General features: G+C 50.7%; 1 protein-coding gene across 1 annotated transcript; it reads right to left on the minus strand.

The window, feature by feature from the left end:
- Positions 1-81: 81 nt before the first annotated feature.
- FAM89A (family with sequence similarity 89 member A) lies at positions 82-17953 on the minus strand. The gene is made up of 2 exons (XM_060107702.1): positions 17611-17953; positions 82-1143 (listed from the first exon to the last, which is right to left on the minus strand). Exons 1-2 carry the CDS (start codon positions 17881-17883, stop codon positions 880-882), a joined length of 537 nt encoding a protein of 178 aa, XP_059963685.1. The 5' UTR covers positions 17884-17953; the 3' UTR covers positions 82-879.
- Between the last annotated feature and the right edge of the window lie 783 nt (positions 17954-18736).

Below are 18736 nucleotides of genomic sequence, written 5' to 3' on the forward strand. Positions count from 1 at the left end.
CTTCATTCAGACCAAAATAATATCGATACACAACCACAGACAGTTTAGCATTTTATCCTCACTTTTAACCTACAAAGCGTAAAGTGTGCATAAAAGATTTTAATAAATACAGTAAGGCTTAAGGTGACGACCGATTTGAGTGGAAGAGTTTGCTTTCTCACAGAGTAGCTGACGTTCAGGATCTTTAAAACCTGAAACGTTCACTGCCTTACTGTGAGTGATACAAAACACAGCTTGCTCCAGTTTTTTTCCCCACTTGAAGTATCTTTGTACTATTTTCCTTCCTCCCACATCTGATGGACAAACGATGATACAAACATTTTTGACAGGTTAAGAGAATACAGTTCTCTTGATTGGCATGACCTGAAATGTTTACTGTTTCAGTGAAAAGCTTTTACTGAGTCACCTGGACAATGAGTAATGCAGCTTACAAATAAATACAGCTCAACCCAGTGGCTTCAGAGCTCAGGAAACAGCAAGAAAGGCTGTTGAACACACCGAGGAAGGGCAGCAGGGAAGTGTTAACTCCCTTACACTGTAAACTGGAGGCAAACCCTACCTGTGAGAAGGCCGCCAGCTACACACGGGTCCTCTCATCTCGCACAAAATACCCGAGAAGGTCTTCTCCAGGGACCCTCTCATCATGCTCTCAGTACAAATCCTTGGCCGCAGGGCCTCAGGACCAGGCTGTGAGGAGATTGCTGAACACCTCCAGGTCACCTCAGTAGAAAGTGGCCCCCGAAACGGCCCGAGGCCCCGCGCCCAGGCAGAGCTCCCAAACTAAATTGGCAGCACTGGTCCCGCGGGCCCGGGGGCCGCCCGCAGTAGGGGAGGAGAGAGGAGAAGCACACGCTGACAGTCGCCTCCCTCCTGGGTCCTTTAGATGGATTCCAGGATCCAGTCGGCGCTGCAGAGCGGGGACACAGGCGGTGAGGGGTCCCTCAGGGGTCTTCGCTCCCTCCTGTCGTGCAGGGAGTTCTGCTCCTGGAAATAATCCTCCTCCTCGTCGAAGAAGCCGTTCTCCAGAGCGTAAGTGCAGTCTGGGCTGGACGCTGCCTGGCACGCTCCCTTGTATTCCTGGATGGACTCGTAGAGGCTGTACAGCTGGCAGAGCAAGGACATGTCCAGCTGTCGGAGGCCAACCTTGAGGGAAGGGGCAGGCAGGTAAAAACGAGAAGTCAGCACTGGAGTGTCATCTCAGCTGTACCCTCAGCCAGCCATCTGCTCACGCCAGCACATTCTATCCACGCGGCAAATGACGCAGAGCATCACCCGAATGCTTCGGATTTCCACTTTTGAGAAAACCTTAATTACGTGATGCCCACGCCTCAGACATTACTCAACATGTCAGGGAATGATCACACCCGCAGGGCGGCGGGCCCCGGCACGCCCTGCAAAGCAACAGCTTTGCACATTCTGGAAGCCCCAGCTGGCTTCACTTTGGACAGCAAGATTCAAGGGTGTCATTTCCTCTTGCCACAATCAGATTCAGAGAAGACCCATGTGTGCCTGCCCTGCTACGGCCGTCTCTCCTCCCTGGGGCAGCAGTCTCCTTGCCACCGCCAGTGGCTCACCGGTCAGTGTCACACACTGCCCCCTGGAGCGCTCACCCTCCAATCAGCTCCGTCTCCAGGCTCACAAGTGGTCAGACTCCCTCTCCTCTGGACAAGAGGACATGTCCTCCTGAGATGGCTGTGGGATCACTCACCAGAGCGGCCACCGAATCAGCCTAGTAAGACCCGGGACCTCTACAGATTCTCCTGGGAACTATTTTCACAAGTGATGACAGAACGAAGAACATTTAAAAGTCACGTATTTGTTTACCTTCAGGTTCCTCCCTTCCCCATGGCCCATCCCAGGGAAGAGAGCACAGTCAGGACAGGTGATGCGTCGTTTCCATCAATCCCAAAGGGAGAAGGGTTAATTCACCTAGAAATGCAGCCTTGACCAACGCATCTACACTTTCTTGTGCATGAGAACCACTTGGGGATCTTGCTAAGCCTGCAGATTCTGACTCGGGCCCCAGGCCTGAAGCCACTGGTGACAGGGACACTGAGCAGTGCTGCTGGGTGGCAAACCTCACGGAGTCTCGAGGGGAGACGCTCTAAACAAGATGCCAGAAGACGTGCCTTCTGCTTCTTGGCCCTTGAGCAAGTTATTTATCATCTCTATGCCTTACTTGAGGACAAAATGGAATACTTTCTCTTAATCTATTGGGAGGATCAAGTGAAATATCAACCATTTAAATAAACAGGAATCAAATGCCTCCTGTGTATCAAGCACTAGGCTAAAGCGGTCACGATGCACGGGGAAGAGTACACATAAAAACACAGAGAGTGTCAGAGGAATTAGTCTCTATAATTACCCAGCGGTGAGATTTTCTACACAAGGGAAGCTAGGGCCCAGTAAGGAGCGGTCACCTGGTGACAAGACTGGGTGATAAATTCCAGGTCACTCTTCACACCATCAACCACTCCCAATCACCAGCCCTCTCTCCAGTACAGCCGAAAAGACCACAGAAACGGAGCCGCTCACACCACCTTTGCATATTAGCCAAGATGCTCAAAGGAAGACCCAGACGGAGATGCAGGTCCTGTTCTTTCTGGAGCGTTTCCCATTATTCTAGAATTCCTTCTACCTAGAACTCCTAAAGAAGTTGTTCCCAGGAAGAGACCTTGCCACAAGCCGGGGGCGTGGCCTCCAGGCCCAGCTCCGGCACTTTCCATGGCTTTGTTGAGGCCCTTGCCCTCAACCTGTCAATAAATGGAGGCTTTGGGCCAGATAATCTGCGGCTACGCCAACACTGGGGCTCTGTGTCCTAAGCCACCGCTCTTTAGTCCTCAACGAATGGCGAGCGCCTGGGAGAAGGCTTTCCTGAAGGACAGACATGCCCCAAGGCATCCTACTCTCCAAAGCACACCCTGAACAGGGAAGGCAAACCAAGAGGTGACCGGGCGGCCACAATGTCCCACTGTCGGGTCAAGACACCATCACTATTCCTAATGAGTGTGTGTGTGTATGTGTGTGTATGTGTGTGCGTGCGCGCGTGAGTGCGCACACATGTATGTATGTCGGAAGAGTGCGTCCCTGACATTTGTGTTTTAAAAATTACGCAGATGATCCTGAAGTCCAGTTCCAGTGAAAAACCAGGGTTCTTGACGGGAGTATCCGTCTGCCTCTCCTGGGCCACGTGTAGGGACTGTCCTGGGCGCCCGGAACCGCAGGCCGGCAGGGGGCGCGGCTCCGTATCCGGGGCGCGGCGCCGCATCCAGGGCGCCGCCCGCCGGCCCGGATCCAAGCTGCGAGAGCATCGAAGACCAACTGTTCAGCTCCTGAAAAGAGCAGCAGCTGCTGCCACCCTTGTTTCCCTCTTCACTGTTCTTTTCCACTCTGCTGGCCTGCAGGGTTTCAGCTTGGAAAGGAATGGCAGGGGCCTCGGGGCTCCGGGCAGGGCAGCGCCCGCGTGCCGCCTCATTCCTCCGCCCGCTGAGCCCTGATCCGGCCCGGGGTGTGCGTGGTGTCGCCGGGGCAGCCACACTGGATGCACGCTCTCCCCGCCAGCCTGCTTTGTAGGAAGCAGCGGTAACTGCAGACTCGCAAGGGGGAAAGGCCCTCCCATGTCTTACTTCAAACCCCAACAAAGAGGACCTTGCAAACCAGCTAGTTCATTTCAAACCGATGTAATTATTCTTTATACCAAGCCAAACTCTGCGAGCCCTTTTGATGTTAGGTGTCGCCGCTGCACATACAAATTTAGTTACTCTCTTTCTTAACCACCTTTTAAATATTTGAGGATAATCTCTTTCCACCACCTTCACCCCCTAAACCATGTGCCTTCTCCGAGCTAATATCCTCAGTCCTTCCACTATTCGTGAAGACTCTCTGTTCTATTAACCATCAGTTCTTTGGACCTTCCAAAGCCTCCTCCACGGTATCCGGATCTGAATACAGCAACCAAGCCACAAGGTTCAGACTTGGCACATTCACATGGCCCTACCTTCTCTAGGATTTTATACAGCGAACATAAACTTTAATAAAGGAAGTCACACCTTCCAGAGAGTACCACCAATATTTGCTCTGAAAGTCACAGTAAACATTCATCCAGAATCCGGGAGATGCTTCTACTGGGTTACTCTGATACCAGCAGGGTTGGGGGAATCCCAAAACTGTAAGGGAAAAAGACAGAAGTAGCAGGGAGGGACATGCTACTGGCCCAGGTCTGTCACCCTGCTGGGCCACTGGAATGCAATGGGCACAGGTGAATGCAGAAGATTAGGCTCCACGGCTCTACAACCCCGGACAGGCTGCAGAGGCCCTGAGCTCCCACGATGCCGTGCTATCCCCGAAGTGAGGTTCCAGGTTATTCTCTTTAGGTGCCAAGGCTCTCCAAGGCATTCCCAGGCCTATGTGGGAGACACACTAGGCTGGGAGTTGGATCATGACCTGGACCTTTTTGCACCGCGGCGTCCGGTGACTCACAAAGCTGCCTTGTCATCGGGCAGAAAGCTGGCCTAGAAACCAAGTCTGACCAGCCTAGGAATACAGCGCAGCCCTGTACATGCCTGTTACACAAGCCAACAGATGCCAAGCGTTTGGACTAACTGAACAGGATTACAGGGATTTAAAAACAACACACGTGCACGCCCACACCCACACCCGACCCAGCTTCTCGGGACCTCCTTCTTCCGGCGCTAGATTCCACTTCCTCTGATTCACCAGCAATCCTCCAGATTAGCTAGGAGGACATGGGGTAAGTAGACAGGAAGCTAGGAACAACCTAGCTTCCTAGCCAGGACTCCTCTCCCCAAGCTGTGCTTGTTTAAACATTTTCACTTGAATTTTCTAGACGTAAATTGAAAATCCCTAGGCAGAATCCCCTAATCTGGTCTGAAACTATGCTCCCCTGCGCCTCATGCACTGTTCAGGTTGAGACCCCTTCACCCTCCGTGTCCCCTGGCTGTCTCCAACTACATCTGTTGAAGCCCAGCCCCAGGGTCTCCTCCACTCTTCAGACCTGGATGGGCTCAGCCACCAGTGCTCCTTGCTTTCCCTTGCCTTCTCTGCCTGTCTCATGGCATTTATCACTCTCTACCTTATGCTATGGGTACACACACGGTCTTCCCTCTCCTACTGTAGGAGGAGCCCAGAAGGCAGGGACCCATCTCCCCTTTGGGTCCCTCAGCACCCAGCGCAGAACCCTGCAGAGGAAACTCGGATACTGGTTGCCTGAGGGAAAGCGCCTCGCTGTGGAGACCTCGATGCCCTCGATGTGGAGAGGACGCCTGGCAGTGTCCTGGCAGTGGGTCGCATGAGGATCTGCAGGCCCCTGGCTCCAAACCAAGGTCCCCCTGAGGAAAGCCAAAGACCACGTGGTTCTCGCCACGTCATCAAAAAAGCACTCACCTCTTGCCTGACAGGAGAAGGCACAAAACCAAGATTCCTTCCTGAGCGCTCATTACAGAGCCAGCCATCTGCAGCTAGAAGACAAACTCATGACAGGCCAGAAAGCAGGCTCTCAACACTGACGCCAAGAGAACTCAACTGCAATTATGTTTTAGGACATGATGAAATCACCCATGAACAAGAACTTCTCATCCTTCCAGAAGAAAGTGAGGCGGCGGCGGCGGGCGGGGGGGGGCGGCTAAGCAGGGGAACATGCCCTCAGCAAGCCCACTAACCCTCGCCACTGTCCCCACCCTGCAAGCAGGAGAAGCCTGTCACCTTACTGACGTGTTCCCACGTGTCCCTAAAGGACAGCTGCTCTCCTGATTCACAGCTGGATTCAGAAAATGCAGTTCTTATTTGAAAGCTCAGTGGAAAAATTCAGACAGGCTCATTTTAGAAAACCACAGAATTCTAAGACCCTGCAATTTGCAGCCCCTTGTTCTAGATCTCTGAGACAATTCAGAACAAGCCACTCGCTTCCATCTCTTTAAACTGCTAGTGTGATTCCTTCCTCTCTCTGTTCAGGCTTCCTGCCTCCTTCCTGAACTCTTCCCATGAGCAGAGCTCCCTGCACGCTGCCTGCTGCACGTACAGGTGGCTCACCAATCCGCAGCATCTCCAACGACGGGACCAGACAATCCTGAACAACCCTCGCTCACGACGGTTTCAAGAGTTCACAGTGGGCTGGCCCCATGAATACACGGCAGACAGGGTGGTGGTTCCCAGCTGGGCCTGGGGTCACCCAGCCTCTGGATATCTTTGGAGGGTGGTGTTGAGGAGGAAGTTCTTCCTGACTTTCAGATTATAATAGAAACATTACCATTAGGGTACAAGGCCTAGAAGATGAAAGAAGACTTTCATGGGAGATTTATGTTGACTGAAAACAAAGCATCATGAAAATTTTTAGGATTTTCTCAGAAGTAAAAAATACATTTAAGAAAAATAGTCTGTTTTATTTAAGTAACTAAAAACAAAATTTGGGGTAATTTACCAGTGCAAATTCTTCCCAAACACAGCAGTGAGTAGAAAACAAGACAAACATACAAGGAAATGGCCTTATTTGTACCCAGCTCCGTATAGGAGCCTGGGCCCAGGGGAGGGGGAAGCAGACCCGGTGCCAGCATGGGCAATGAGCCCTCTCCCCTGGTAGTCCACTATCTGCTATCGCTGTGATTCCTCAACCTAAGATGAAAAATACTCCACCTCACATGGGGCGAGGGATGTACAGATCCAAAGTTAAGCTGTAGCATCAGGAACTACAGTACAGGGGCCCAAAATATGGGGACAGATGCAGAAAAAGTCTGTCGGGTGAAAGTTTAGTTCGGAACATAATGGATGATAGAAACTTGACTTAAGAAATTATATTCTAGTCATACAATAAAAACCAGGCAGTCATTTAAAAGACAGAGCAGCTCTCTAAGTACTAGAGTAGGACACTGACCAACACACACCATTTGGCACAGAAGTTCAAGGTACAGAATAGTATGTTTAGTAGGATCTCACTTTATACATCTATGCACACACATGTGCAAGCTTTTGACTAGAAGAGAAAATGTCCGTTAGCAGAATTTACTTCTGGAAAGTGGGACTGGATGTTCATGGCCTTCTCTACTGCTTTATTTTTTTTTTTCCAACAAGCATGTTACTCCTGATTTTAAAAACTAGTAATAATAGGGCTGCATGCTTGTAAAACCTTTCTGGACGACTCACTGGCAATGTCTATCAAAAGCCTTAAAACATCATATAACTTTTTTTTTAAATTTTATTTACTTTTGGCTATGTTGGGTCTTCGTTGCTGCACACAGGCTTTCTCTAGTTGGGGCGAGCGGGGGCTACTCTTTGTCGTGGTGCGTGGGCTTCTTGTTCCAGTGGCTTCTCTTGCTGCGGAGCACGGGCTCTAAGCGCATGGGCCCAGCAGTTGTGGCTCGCGGGCTCAGTAGTTGTGGCTCGTGAGCTCTAGAGCACAGGCTCAGTAGTTGTGGCACACGGGCTTAGTTGCTCCACGGCACGTGGGATCTTCCTGGACCAGGGCTCGAACCCGTGTCCCCCGCATTGGCAGGTGGATTCTTAACTTGCAGGCAGGCTTGCTCTGCCTGCACAGACAACACTGGGAGGTGCCGCCATGTCAGCTGCGGTGCAGCAAGCTGCTGAGATTACAAGTGCCTTTTATTTGGGGCTTTTCTGAATTTTCCAGATTTTCTACTGTGAATACATATTAATTCATAATGAGAGAACTTTTAAAGTTATCTTTTGAAAACGTAATGAATAAGTAAGCATATCCAATGAACAGCTTGTAAATTTATTTTAGACAAGACTTGGTAAATGCCCCCAATTTAATGAGAGTGTCTAGTATGCATCCACAGGACTGGAATGCAATAAAGCAGTGACTAATGGATCATAACCTGATTTCTCAATAAAGGATGTGTTGACAGAAGGACGCTGACCTGCATACTGTTTAGAAAAGGAAAGCCAAAGAGGACAGCTTCATCGGTGTTGATCTAATAGAGAAAAAGCTATGAACTCAGCAGCCGGAGCTGGACAGAGCTGCCCCTGCAGGACCCCGAGCTCCCCGCATGCTGTGATTCTAGGCTCCCTAAGTAGGCTTCCATCCGTCACACAGCTCCTTCCCAGGGGGATGCACATCAGTCAGCCTCATCTCCTGTTCACAATGTAGCCCCACTGAGCTGAGGACTGCCTCGGAAGAGCCCGGGTGACTCAGAGACAGCAAACAGACCAGGTGCGTGGCCTCGCCAGGGATTAAGCCAGACCCAAAGCTCGGCCCTCCTCTACACTCTCCCGTAAACTCCTCGACCAGGAAGGGCAGTTTGAGTGGAATTTTCTGCTTCCACCAGAAGGCATCCGCACTGATGGATGGAGCCCATTCTGCAACCCAGCAGTTCTCATGAAGACGTTCTCGCTCATCTCTAACCTAAAGTAATGATAGTACCAATGAAGCCCATTTCCTCTCATTGTGTCCTAGGTAAAGATGAAGAAAAGTGATCAACCGTTGTCTTTAAGAAACGTCTTTGTACCTTCCTTAACTTTCCCGATTACAAAAATAAAATATTCTAACTATTAAAAAGTCAACGGCTCATAATTATACAAAGAGTCTTCCATAATTTCATGTTCTAAAGCAGCCATCTTCAAATGTTTTGGTCTTGGGACCCCTTTATACTCTTAAAATTCTTGAGGGTCCCCAAGATCTCTTGTTTATGTGGGTTATAGTTATCAGTAGTTACCTTATTGGAAACTGAAACTGAGAAACTTTAATATTAATCCATTCAAAAACACTATACCCATTGTTAATATAAATAACATTTTTATAAATGAGATTTTGTAAATCTTTTTAATCTCTGGCTTATCTGCTCTGTACTTGATCCTTGTAACATGCTTTTTTTGGTTGAAATAAACCTGGCCTCACACAGATACGTAATTGGGAAAAAGAGGAGTATTTTAATCACCTTTCAGGTAATTGTGGCTATTCTTCTTTGACACTACACTTAAGGTGGCTCCAGGGTGGAATTTGAAACTATGCCAATGAGCTTTTCATAGTTTCATTAAAACCCACCAGTCTCGCACTCTGAATGGATGTTTTAACCACGTGTCAAGCGTTGGTTATGTGAAAAATGTGGAAAAATGATTCACTGAATTATCTAGCTCTTCGAAATATTGATACATTTTCTTAGGTACTATTTCGGAAAATCACATTTGTCAATGTGACCACCACATAATTACACGCCCCCGAAAGGATCTGGGAACCCCTAGATTGTCCACAGACCAGAATTTAAGAACCACTGTTCTTAATATATCCACTTTTAGCTGTTTAGCATATGTCCCTCAAGACACCATGCAAACACAAATGTATACATGTGCTGTTTTGTAACTTACTTTTCCATACCTCGAACACCTATGTTTATTTACATAGTTACCACATTCTTTTCAACAACTATACAGTATTCTATCACTGTTATGTATTATCATTATAGAATACTACTATATATCACTGCAAAAGATATTCTTGCACAAGGACTGTTATTCCCTTGTGTGACTATTTCTGTAAGATAAATTTATGAAAATGAAATTGCAGGGGAGAAGGCAGAGAAGGGGAATGGGATGCCTTCCTTCCAATCCTTCCCCAATCCTGGGGCCACAAACAGCAGACCATTCATCAAGGATTTGTGTCCAAGGCCTGAAAGTTCATTACTCAAGATGATGAATGCAAACGTGTATGCAGTTGAGGCTAAAAATCAGGTGGGACTGGAGGAAAAAACACGACTTACTAATGACATGTTGGAACTCAACACACGTTTGAAGGTTAGCTTGCATTCTGTCATTTTCTTGAATGATATCCAACTAATTGAAATTGCCTCTCTGCAAGAACAGATGCAGTTAAGGAAGACCATCTGAAGCTAAAAATCAGAAAACCAAGTTCTTGGACAATATACAGAAAACTTCATGTCAGCATCTAGTGTTTTTTAGACAAGTGACATAAAAAGCAAGAGAAAGTGGTTGGTGTCCATTCTGTTTTACGGTGCTTATTTCCCCAAACCCACACCATCACTAGGATCATTCTTTTCAAACTTTGCTAACCTTTTAGGTAAAACGTGATACCTTATTGTTTTAATTTGCATATCTGTGGTTATAAGGGATTTTAAACACCTTGTCGGTTCTCTTTACCTGCATGAACTTGGCTATTTTATTGCCAATCCTAAGTACAATTGACAACCTAAGAATACACCAAACACCCTCCTTCCAAGTTTCTAGTCTCCATATGTATTTTGGTAATCTTCCTTAGCCCCGCCTCCCCAGGCTGGGACAGGCCTGGCATCCCACAGACGTTACCCCTCCCCTAGAGAGCACTGATCAGAGGACACACACCCCCTCCACTTCTCCAGTCAAGGACAGCACCTCCCTCCCCGAATACTTGAAGACAGGATTCTCTGACCTTCAAAATGAGGCCAGCCCATGGCTCTTTAGGGCCAATCAAGGAAGTGAACAGAGAGCGCTCATAAAAACTGAGAAGGCCACCTCTCTTAATGAATTTCTGTAGATCCACAAGGAAGGCTAAGGGTTTGTCTCTTGGGGGAGAATGAACATCTCTGTTATGTCTGTGGGGGAATGAGCCACAGGAAAGAATGAGCAGCCTTTGTGAGCCCTGCCTACTTATCACTTGGAAACATCTGGAGAATGTGGGCAAGGGAGTGCGGTGAACAGGAGGCCAGGGCTCTGGAGAACAGCACTGGGCAAGAGGGGGCAAACATCTGACCTGGCCAGTCTCAGGGCTGGTTTCCTGCTCAGGGACTCTGTGATCTGTCCATAAGGTTTCTTACCCAGTATCGTGAAAAATTTAGCTTCTCAAATTGGGTTCTGAAGTCCCTGTAGTGTTGAGGCAGGCTTTGCAGGAGCAAAACTGCACAGCTTCTGACTGCTGCTGGGTGGGAGGAACTGCCTGAGGGCTGTGGTCCTCTTCCTGGGCCCTCTCTGAACAACCTTGCCCACCTGGCCTCGAAGATCTACAGCAAAGTCAGGCCCAGGCCCAGAGCGGGGGACACGGATGTCTGCAGGGTGCAGAAAGGCCTGGGCACTGGCTCTGTAAATGAAGAGGTACCCAAAGTGCCAATGACTGGGGCACTTTTAGAGCCACAGTTAACAGATGAATGCCTTTAATCAAAAGGGGGAGACAAAGCAGAAGGGCAGCGCTATTCGTGAGAGACTTCTGAGTTAGGAAAGATGTGAATTTATACTCTACAGGGAGGTACAGTAATAGATAAAAGTTGAAAGTGGTACGAAAAAATATCTTTCAATCCTTTACATCTTCAAATCTTAAGACTATAAGTATAATCTCACTTAGAGATAACCTTGAAAGGGAATGAAACCAGGCCAATGACGCCAGAGACACAAGTCTGCTTTCACACGCACGAACTATCATAATAGACTTTTAGCTTTTGCTTTTATTGGGTGGATACTGGGATGGAGACTGGTATTACACACGGTAAGAATGGCCTAAAATCTTTAAGAACTATTGTAGACAGCCAAATTTCTGATGAACCAAGTCCAAGAATAGCAAACTTACACCCTTCTTCCTTTTCTGCTCCCAGCCCTTTGCGTTAAGTGGATCTGCCACAAGCAGGTATAGCTGGTGCAAGGGTCCTCAGGGGCACTAAGCACACTGCATTAGGGAGGACCTGCCCCCGTGCCCATGTTATTTTATGACAGAGCAAACGTCTTCTATAGGCACCATAATGACCCATAAAAACATGAGGGGAAAAGAATTATACTACTATTGCCAACCAGATCCTTTATGGCATTTAATCTCATTTTCCCAATAAGGGACCTGTAGCCTAAAATAATGAAGAGGCTTGCCCAAGTTATATAGCATAATTTAATAACAGGATTCAAGCTCTTGATGCCCGGCTCATGAGCTTCCCAGCTCTCAAAGAGCTTGTTAAAAATGCAGATTCTGGGGCTTCCCTGGTGGCGCAGTGGTTGGGAGTCCGCCTGCCGATGCAGGGGACGCGGGTTCGTGCCCCGGTCCGGGAGGATCCCGCGTGCCGCGCAGCGGCTGGGCCCGTGAGCCATGGCCGCTGAGCCTGCGCGTCTGGAGCCTGTGCTCCGCAACGGGAGAGGCCACAACAGTGAGAGGCCCGCGTACCGCAAAAAAAAAAAAAAAAAAAAAAAAAAAAAATGCAGATTCTGCCTCTCCCCCATTCTGATTCTGTTGGCATAGGAAGGGGCCCAGGAATCTGCATTTTTAGCAAGCACCACAGAGGACTCTGGGGCTGTTGGTCCATTTGGGGAACACCAAGATAAACCATACTAGTGAGAAGACCAGTGGAAACACAAAGACAATACTAAAGGCCAGTGACCATCCCCAGTCTCCTCTGACCAAGGTCAATCAAGAACGCTGCATTGGGAGCTAATGCTCTTATTCCAGATGGCATTTCACAGGCCTGGCTCGAGATTGGACCTCCAACCAGAAACCCATTTAAAGACTCAAACCTCCTCTCTGAGACCCTAGTTGCGTGTGTAGGATGAGGACTGAACTCTGCGGGGATTTGGACTATTCAAGCTCATGCCTGTCTCCTAGAATAAAGTTCACTGGACAAGCTCGTTAGGCCTTCAGCTGTTGTCTCAACTGAAATGCAGGAAAGATAAGTGTTGCTGCTCTCAGGAATCAAATCCTTTTTCTCAGATTAAATTCTTCACCCAAACCATTGCAGTTCTGGAACTCGAAAGTTCTGCGCAGGTGACTTCCCACTCACGCACAAGTGGGTGACCAAAGCAACTGTTGGACAGTTTGAAGAAAAAAAGAAAAACATGAGGCCATGAGTCTTTAAAGCTACTAGAACGTGCTGCTGGTTTGAGGAGCGGAACCCAAGAAGACACGGACCCCGTGTCTCTGAGGAGAGACACGGCCATCTCCTGGCCCCACGGCTGAGGCTCTCGTGTCTCTCCGCTTCCATGGGACGCTTTTGAGGACCTAAGCTTAATGTGCTAACCCCACAGGGCTGCTGGCCAGTGGTCTCTGAAGAACCCTGCAGGGAAAGGTGTGTGCCAGGTCCCTGGGGCCCTGAGAGTCGCCTGGGTCCTTCAGCCACACGCAAGGATTTGAAACGCCAACTGAGATCTTCTGAGCCAAGCTAGCCTGTCAGCGTGGCAGATAAAAATCTTTGAAACTATGGGGCCCTTGAGGGCAAAGTATTCTTATCCAGAAAAAGGTCTGCGGTAGACATCTAGTATTTTGGCTGTCCAACAGCTGCCCCCTGCTCCATTTCTGCAAATCGTTCTTTCTTTGAGGGATGCCCAGCCCCGAACCCCATCCACATGGTCATACCATCTTAGTAAAATACCATCCTGCCCTCGGTCACCTATAGCTGTCCCAGGCTGGCCAAACCCCACCAAGCTGGACCCACTGGCATCCTTCCACACAGTATTTTCAAAGTGGCAGTAAGAAGCATGGCTGAGGGACTTCCCTGGTGGTGCAGTGGACAAGACTCTGCACTCCCCAGTGCAGGGGGTCCGGGTTCGATCCCTGGATGGGGAACTAGATTCCAGCATGCATGCCACAACTAAGAGTTTGCATGCCACAACTAAGGAGCCCATGTGCCACAACTAAGGAGCCGGCGAGCCACAACTAAGGAGCCCTGTATCTGCAACTAAGACCCGGTGCAACCAAATAAATAAATAAATAAATATTTTTTTTTAAAAAGAAGCATGGCTGAAACTGCGAGTGTGGACACTGCTGGTAGCCACATTCCAAAATGTAGGGAAAAAATTTTTTTACATAAAAAGGAGGGGAAGGAAGAATACAGTGGCCTCCTGGGTTCCCCATCAACCCTGGTTCTAGTCTGTCTCTGTACATGCAGAGACAGCAGCATGGGGACCCGGGCTGTACATGCAGCCCTACAAGGTTCTCTTTTTGCAAGAGTTGGTTCAAACTGAGTCTCTATTACTAATACAGTCTTCAGACATGAAAAAATGACAAGTGGTCTAAACTACAGCAATCATATTGCTGCAGAGAGGCCCACCTCTACCAGATGTTATAAGCTTCTTAACACCTAGATACTTCCTATTCACCTCTGTGTCCTCCACAACAGTTTACAACTGGCAGACACCTGGTCAACATCTATTGAATAGGATCCAAAACTATCCTCTGATGTTGGAAAACAAACAAACAAACAACAATCTCTGCTTCTTGTTTTAAAGGACTTTTTCAGGTCTAAAGAGCAATAAGCATCTGTGTGACCCTCGCAGCTCTCCAAATGAGCTCGCTAGGGGAGCGGAAGGGAAGTCACAGGAGCACAGAACTTCAGAGTTACCCTGTTATGAGGACAGGAAACCAGCACTCTCAGAGCAGAGCAGGGCGTCGCCAGTCATGGGACAGAACCTCTGCCCACACGGGCACCCCTGGACACCAGCTTCCCCAGGTTCTGCCCTCACCGTCCATCAGTCAGTTATCTCCAGGCCAAACTCTGCCAGCCTCCAGCTTCACATTCTGAAATGTTTAACATACTCTTCCGCTGATGCAATGGCAAACCACCTTCCCCCATAAGCAGCCACTCCTCCTGACTCCCCTACTGCTGTGATGGACCCCCCTTTCCCCATGATGGATTATCAAGGTTATTACTGCCATATAATGGCACACTATGGAGTGAGAGAAGACATTATAGTATACATTGACCTAGAAAATATTTGTAATATGTGCCCCCCGAAAGCAGTAAAATGCAGTGATTAAACAGGGTCTTGGAGCCGGACACATCTGGTTGAGTTTGTCCCCCTTAGGTGAGTTACTTAAATTCTGAGTCATATTTTTAAAAATAGAGACTTTCACTACCTATCTTGTGGAGAAGTTATAAAATTCTAATAAGACGATGTAAGGAAAGCATTTACATTGTGCCTGTCGGGAGATATACCCAGATATTGACAGTGACTATCTCCAGGTGCTAGGACTGTAATTTTTCATTGTTTTGCTTAGCTGCACTTTCCATTAAAACACTTAACTCATCTCTGGTTCCTCAGCATCACTGTCCCTGACTCCTAACATTGTACCGCTTCAGAGAAGTAGCTCCCATTTGATTTTTGTGTGTGTGTGTGTGGTATGCGGGCCTTTCACTGTTGTGGCCTCTCCCGTTGCGGAGCACAGGCCCCGGACACACAGGCTCAGCGGCCATGGCTCACGGGCCCAGCCGCTCCGCGGCACGTGGGATCCTCCCGGACCGGGGCACGAACCTGCATCCCCTGCATCGGCAGGCGGACTCTCACCCACTGTGCCACCTGGGAAGCCCCCATTTGATTCTTGTTTCCCATTCCCGGGTCCCCATGCTGCCGGAGGCTCTCACCTGCCCGGACCATACCTCTGGCCTCTGCCAGGCCCAGCTCTCCCTCCTCAGCACCCTGCTATCACATCAACTCTTCCAAGCCAGCTCTCCTGCTTAAGCCGTTACTTTGCTACTTGAGGCTTTCCGCAACCCACCTGGGCCCGGCCCCCCGCCCCTCGCAGCTGCAATGTCCACTCCTGCATTATGCCAATGGGAGCGCCCCTCGGGCCGGCTGTGATGCTAGTCTCCTATCACCCTCTCTCTTCTTAAAACGCAGCCACCTCCTGAGGCCTTCCGCACTACTGCTGCTGGCCCTCTTTCTGTGCTGGCACAGGACTGTTTCACAAGGAACTAATTTCATTCTGCCAGGACTCCTAGTTAGGTCCCTTGACACAGATCTGACCTCAGGCCTTCAGAGTCAATAGATCAACGCAAACTACTAGGCAGATAATTCAGGCACGAACTCTCCATTCTGATCTTGCAAGGCCCCCCGGCGGGAGCCTCAGTTTGAGGTGACCACTCAGACCCCACTGTCCTAGGTTAGTAAATCTCCAAAAGCCAAAAAAATAAGAGCACTTCGAAAGACCTTGTGACATTTCTTGGAAGGGACCTGTCAAGGCCTGTAGCCATAATTTGTCTTTATCTCAGCTAAATATCAGACAGACCTAAGATGGCTGTTTATTTTCCTTGTGCTTCAGATAGTTAGGCTTTGAGAGAGCTCTGGTCCAAGGCATAATGAGAAGGCTGTAGCTATACTGCAGTTGCACCAGGAGGGACCTGGAAAAACACTTTCGGGAAGGGCATGTTTACTCCCACTTGGGAGTGTGTGAGACTCCAAAGCACTTTCACAAAGCAGAGAGAGCTTCACAACAGGAAAAAACCTCTCTGAGGTTTTCCTGTCTCTGTTCTGGTAACTTAACCAGGATGGGTCTTCCTGTTTCATTCCCGTATTTATGCTGCATCCAAGTTCAGGCTGTAAACATACTTGGTGTACATTCATCTAATTAAAACACAGCTTACCAGCTGTGCAATGCTGCTGTCGATTAATGTTTATTAATAAATTTAGAACAGTTGGCTTGGAATTTAAGTCATTCTGTAAGAAGCTTAGAAAAATATTTTCGCAGAGAACTGGAAATCACTTCAGTGGCAGCCACGGAGTGGGAAGACAACATCTAATTGATTGAAAGGTGTTAAGGCTGTTTTTCTAGATTTAATTCTTAGTTTTCAGAACAGATATGCTCCTGAAAAAATGCATAAATTGAATTTTTCTAAAGAATATCTTAATGCACTCTATGCATATTTAAAGGATTCCTATTATAAATTTTTTGGGAGATTTATTCTTGGGGAAAAAGGTGTTTTCATATATCAGATTTCCTTAATAAAGTATTTACCTGTGCCAGGAGAGGGGAAAAACCTGCACTAGGTAAAAGGAATGGGCAAATTCTAAAAAGAGAGAGGGCGGCCAGGGGAAGGTGCTCAGGGGCCCTGCAGGAGGGTTAGAAGGAGGAAGTTTTTCTGTTCTCTTCTAGGCTGGCCTAAGCCTGGAGAAGGCTGGAGAAAGGCTCCCTGCCACCCAAATCCTTGTCCCTGAGCTGCTTCTGGCGTCACCCTAAGTCGTGCGTCCTGGTCCACAAACACCTAATATACTTCCCAACGACTGCGAAAAACTAAGCCCCATTGTTTGGAGCCCGGACACAACCTGAAGAACCTGCACGGGCTTCACCCAGACGGCGAGGATGCCACCGCCCCACTCCTCTCGAGCGGGCTCGGGGTGTCGTCGTACCGCGCGGACACGGTCAGGTCGAGCGGTGGCTTTCACGGCCATCTGTGGGCCGGAGCCGCTCCGCCGTAATCCAATTCTGCACGCGCCGCCTCGGGCGCGGGGGAGGGGCGAGGGCTGTTCCCATCTGCCGTCTATACTCGCAAGGACAAAAAGCTGTTCCTCTTCAGGGCAGGAAAACACAATCGCACACAGCTCTCAACCCCTCGCGCACAGCGATGACCGCTCCCCGGCCCGGGAGGTCTGCTGCCCTCTGGGGAGGGGTGACCAGCCGCCCCCGGCCCTAGGCCAAGCGCCAGCCCCACGCCGCGCCTCCCGGGTCTCTAAGCCAGCTGGGGACGGACTAGGGGAGCCCGGTCTCCAAAAAGCTGCCTTTTGAGAGGGGTGCCCTCCCAGGGCGAGGGTCTAGTCGCGGGCACAGAACGGACAGTGTCCCTCTTTCGGAGCCGGCGCTTGGGGCAAAAGAGCCAGAGACGGGCGGGTGTCGCGGGGACTTCCGGCGAACTTTCCCGGGACGGCGAGCCGGGAGAGGAAGGACCCCCGCCCCAGCCCGCGGACCTCCCTTACCATCTCCTTGCGCAGCAGAGCCAGCGCGGCGTCCAGATTGGGAGGCTTGGCGGGCAGCGCCGCGGCCCGCGCCCCGCCGCCGCCAGCGCCCCCGCGGCTCAGCTCGTCCTGGATGCGCGACTTCTGCGCGTACAGCCGCTCCAGGTGCCTCCAGCCCCCCGACGCGCCGCCGCCCGACGCCGAGTGCAGCAGTCCGCTCAGGCTCTTGGGCAGCGGGGGCAGCCCGTCCACCCGCAGCCCACGCACCGAGCCGGCTGCCCCGGGCCCGCTCATCTCGCCCGGCCAGACCGCTAGCCTGCAAGTCCTGCTGCTCCGCCGCCGCCGCCGCCGCCTGGGGCCCAGGCTCCCCGGCCCGCCCCCTTCCCGGCGGCGCCCCTCCCACTTCCCCTCCTCGCGGCGCTGCCCCCGCCCCGCGCCCCGCCCCTCCCTGCGTCCCCGCCCCGCGCCCGCGTCCCCGCCCCGCGCCCACGCCCCCTTGGCGCCGCACCTCCCGGGCTCTCCTACGACCCCGCCCACTTAGCACCCACCCGACCTCCGGCGCTTCGGCGTTCACCCCCGCGTCCCAGTTCACCGTGGACCCCTACCCCGTACCCCCCGCGCCCACCCCCACCGCTGCGCCCATCCCCGGCGCAACCTTGAGCACCCCTCGAGACTCCCGCCTCACCCCCGCGCCCTCCTCGTGCGATCGAGCCCTGCCCGGGCTGCCCCACTCCTGGCTGCCCCACTCCGCGACCAGCCCCCAAAGCTGCTTGTAGGTACTGATGGGGGCGGGTCACCTCAGACGCCACCCGACGAGGCGGGCTAGTGCGGGGAGTCGGGGTACAGAGGCTCCCCCTCGGGGCGGGCAGGACATCGGGGAAGTTTGGCCGTGCTGGTGATCCCGCCGGCGGTCACCGTCCCCGGAGACCAGGATCCACCTGGCGGCGTCCGCGCTGACCGAGGTGGGAGGAGGCGGGGCTCTGGAGTCACTAGTTCACTCGGGGCGCGCTGGCCTTCTCAGTAAATGGCGATGTCCAGCCGTGCCGACAGCAGCCAAGAAGAGCGCCAGGTCCACTTTGGGAACTTCAAAATGCGAACGAACACGTCTTTCAGCCTGGCTGTGAAAGCGAGGGTAGTTCTAAACGGA

The sequence above is a fragment of the Mesoplodon densirostris genome, chromosome 1, assembly GCF_025265405.1.
Source record: "Mesoplodon densirostris isolate mMesDen1 chromosome 1, mMesDen1 primary haplotype, whole genome shotgun sequence".
Classification (NCBI taxonomy): Eukaryota; Metazoa; Chordata; class Mammalia; order Artiodactyla; family Ziphiidae; genus Mesoplodon; species Mesoplodon densirostris.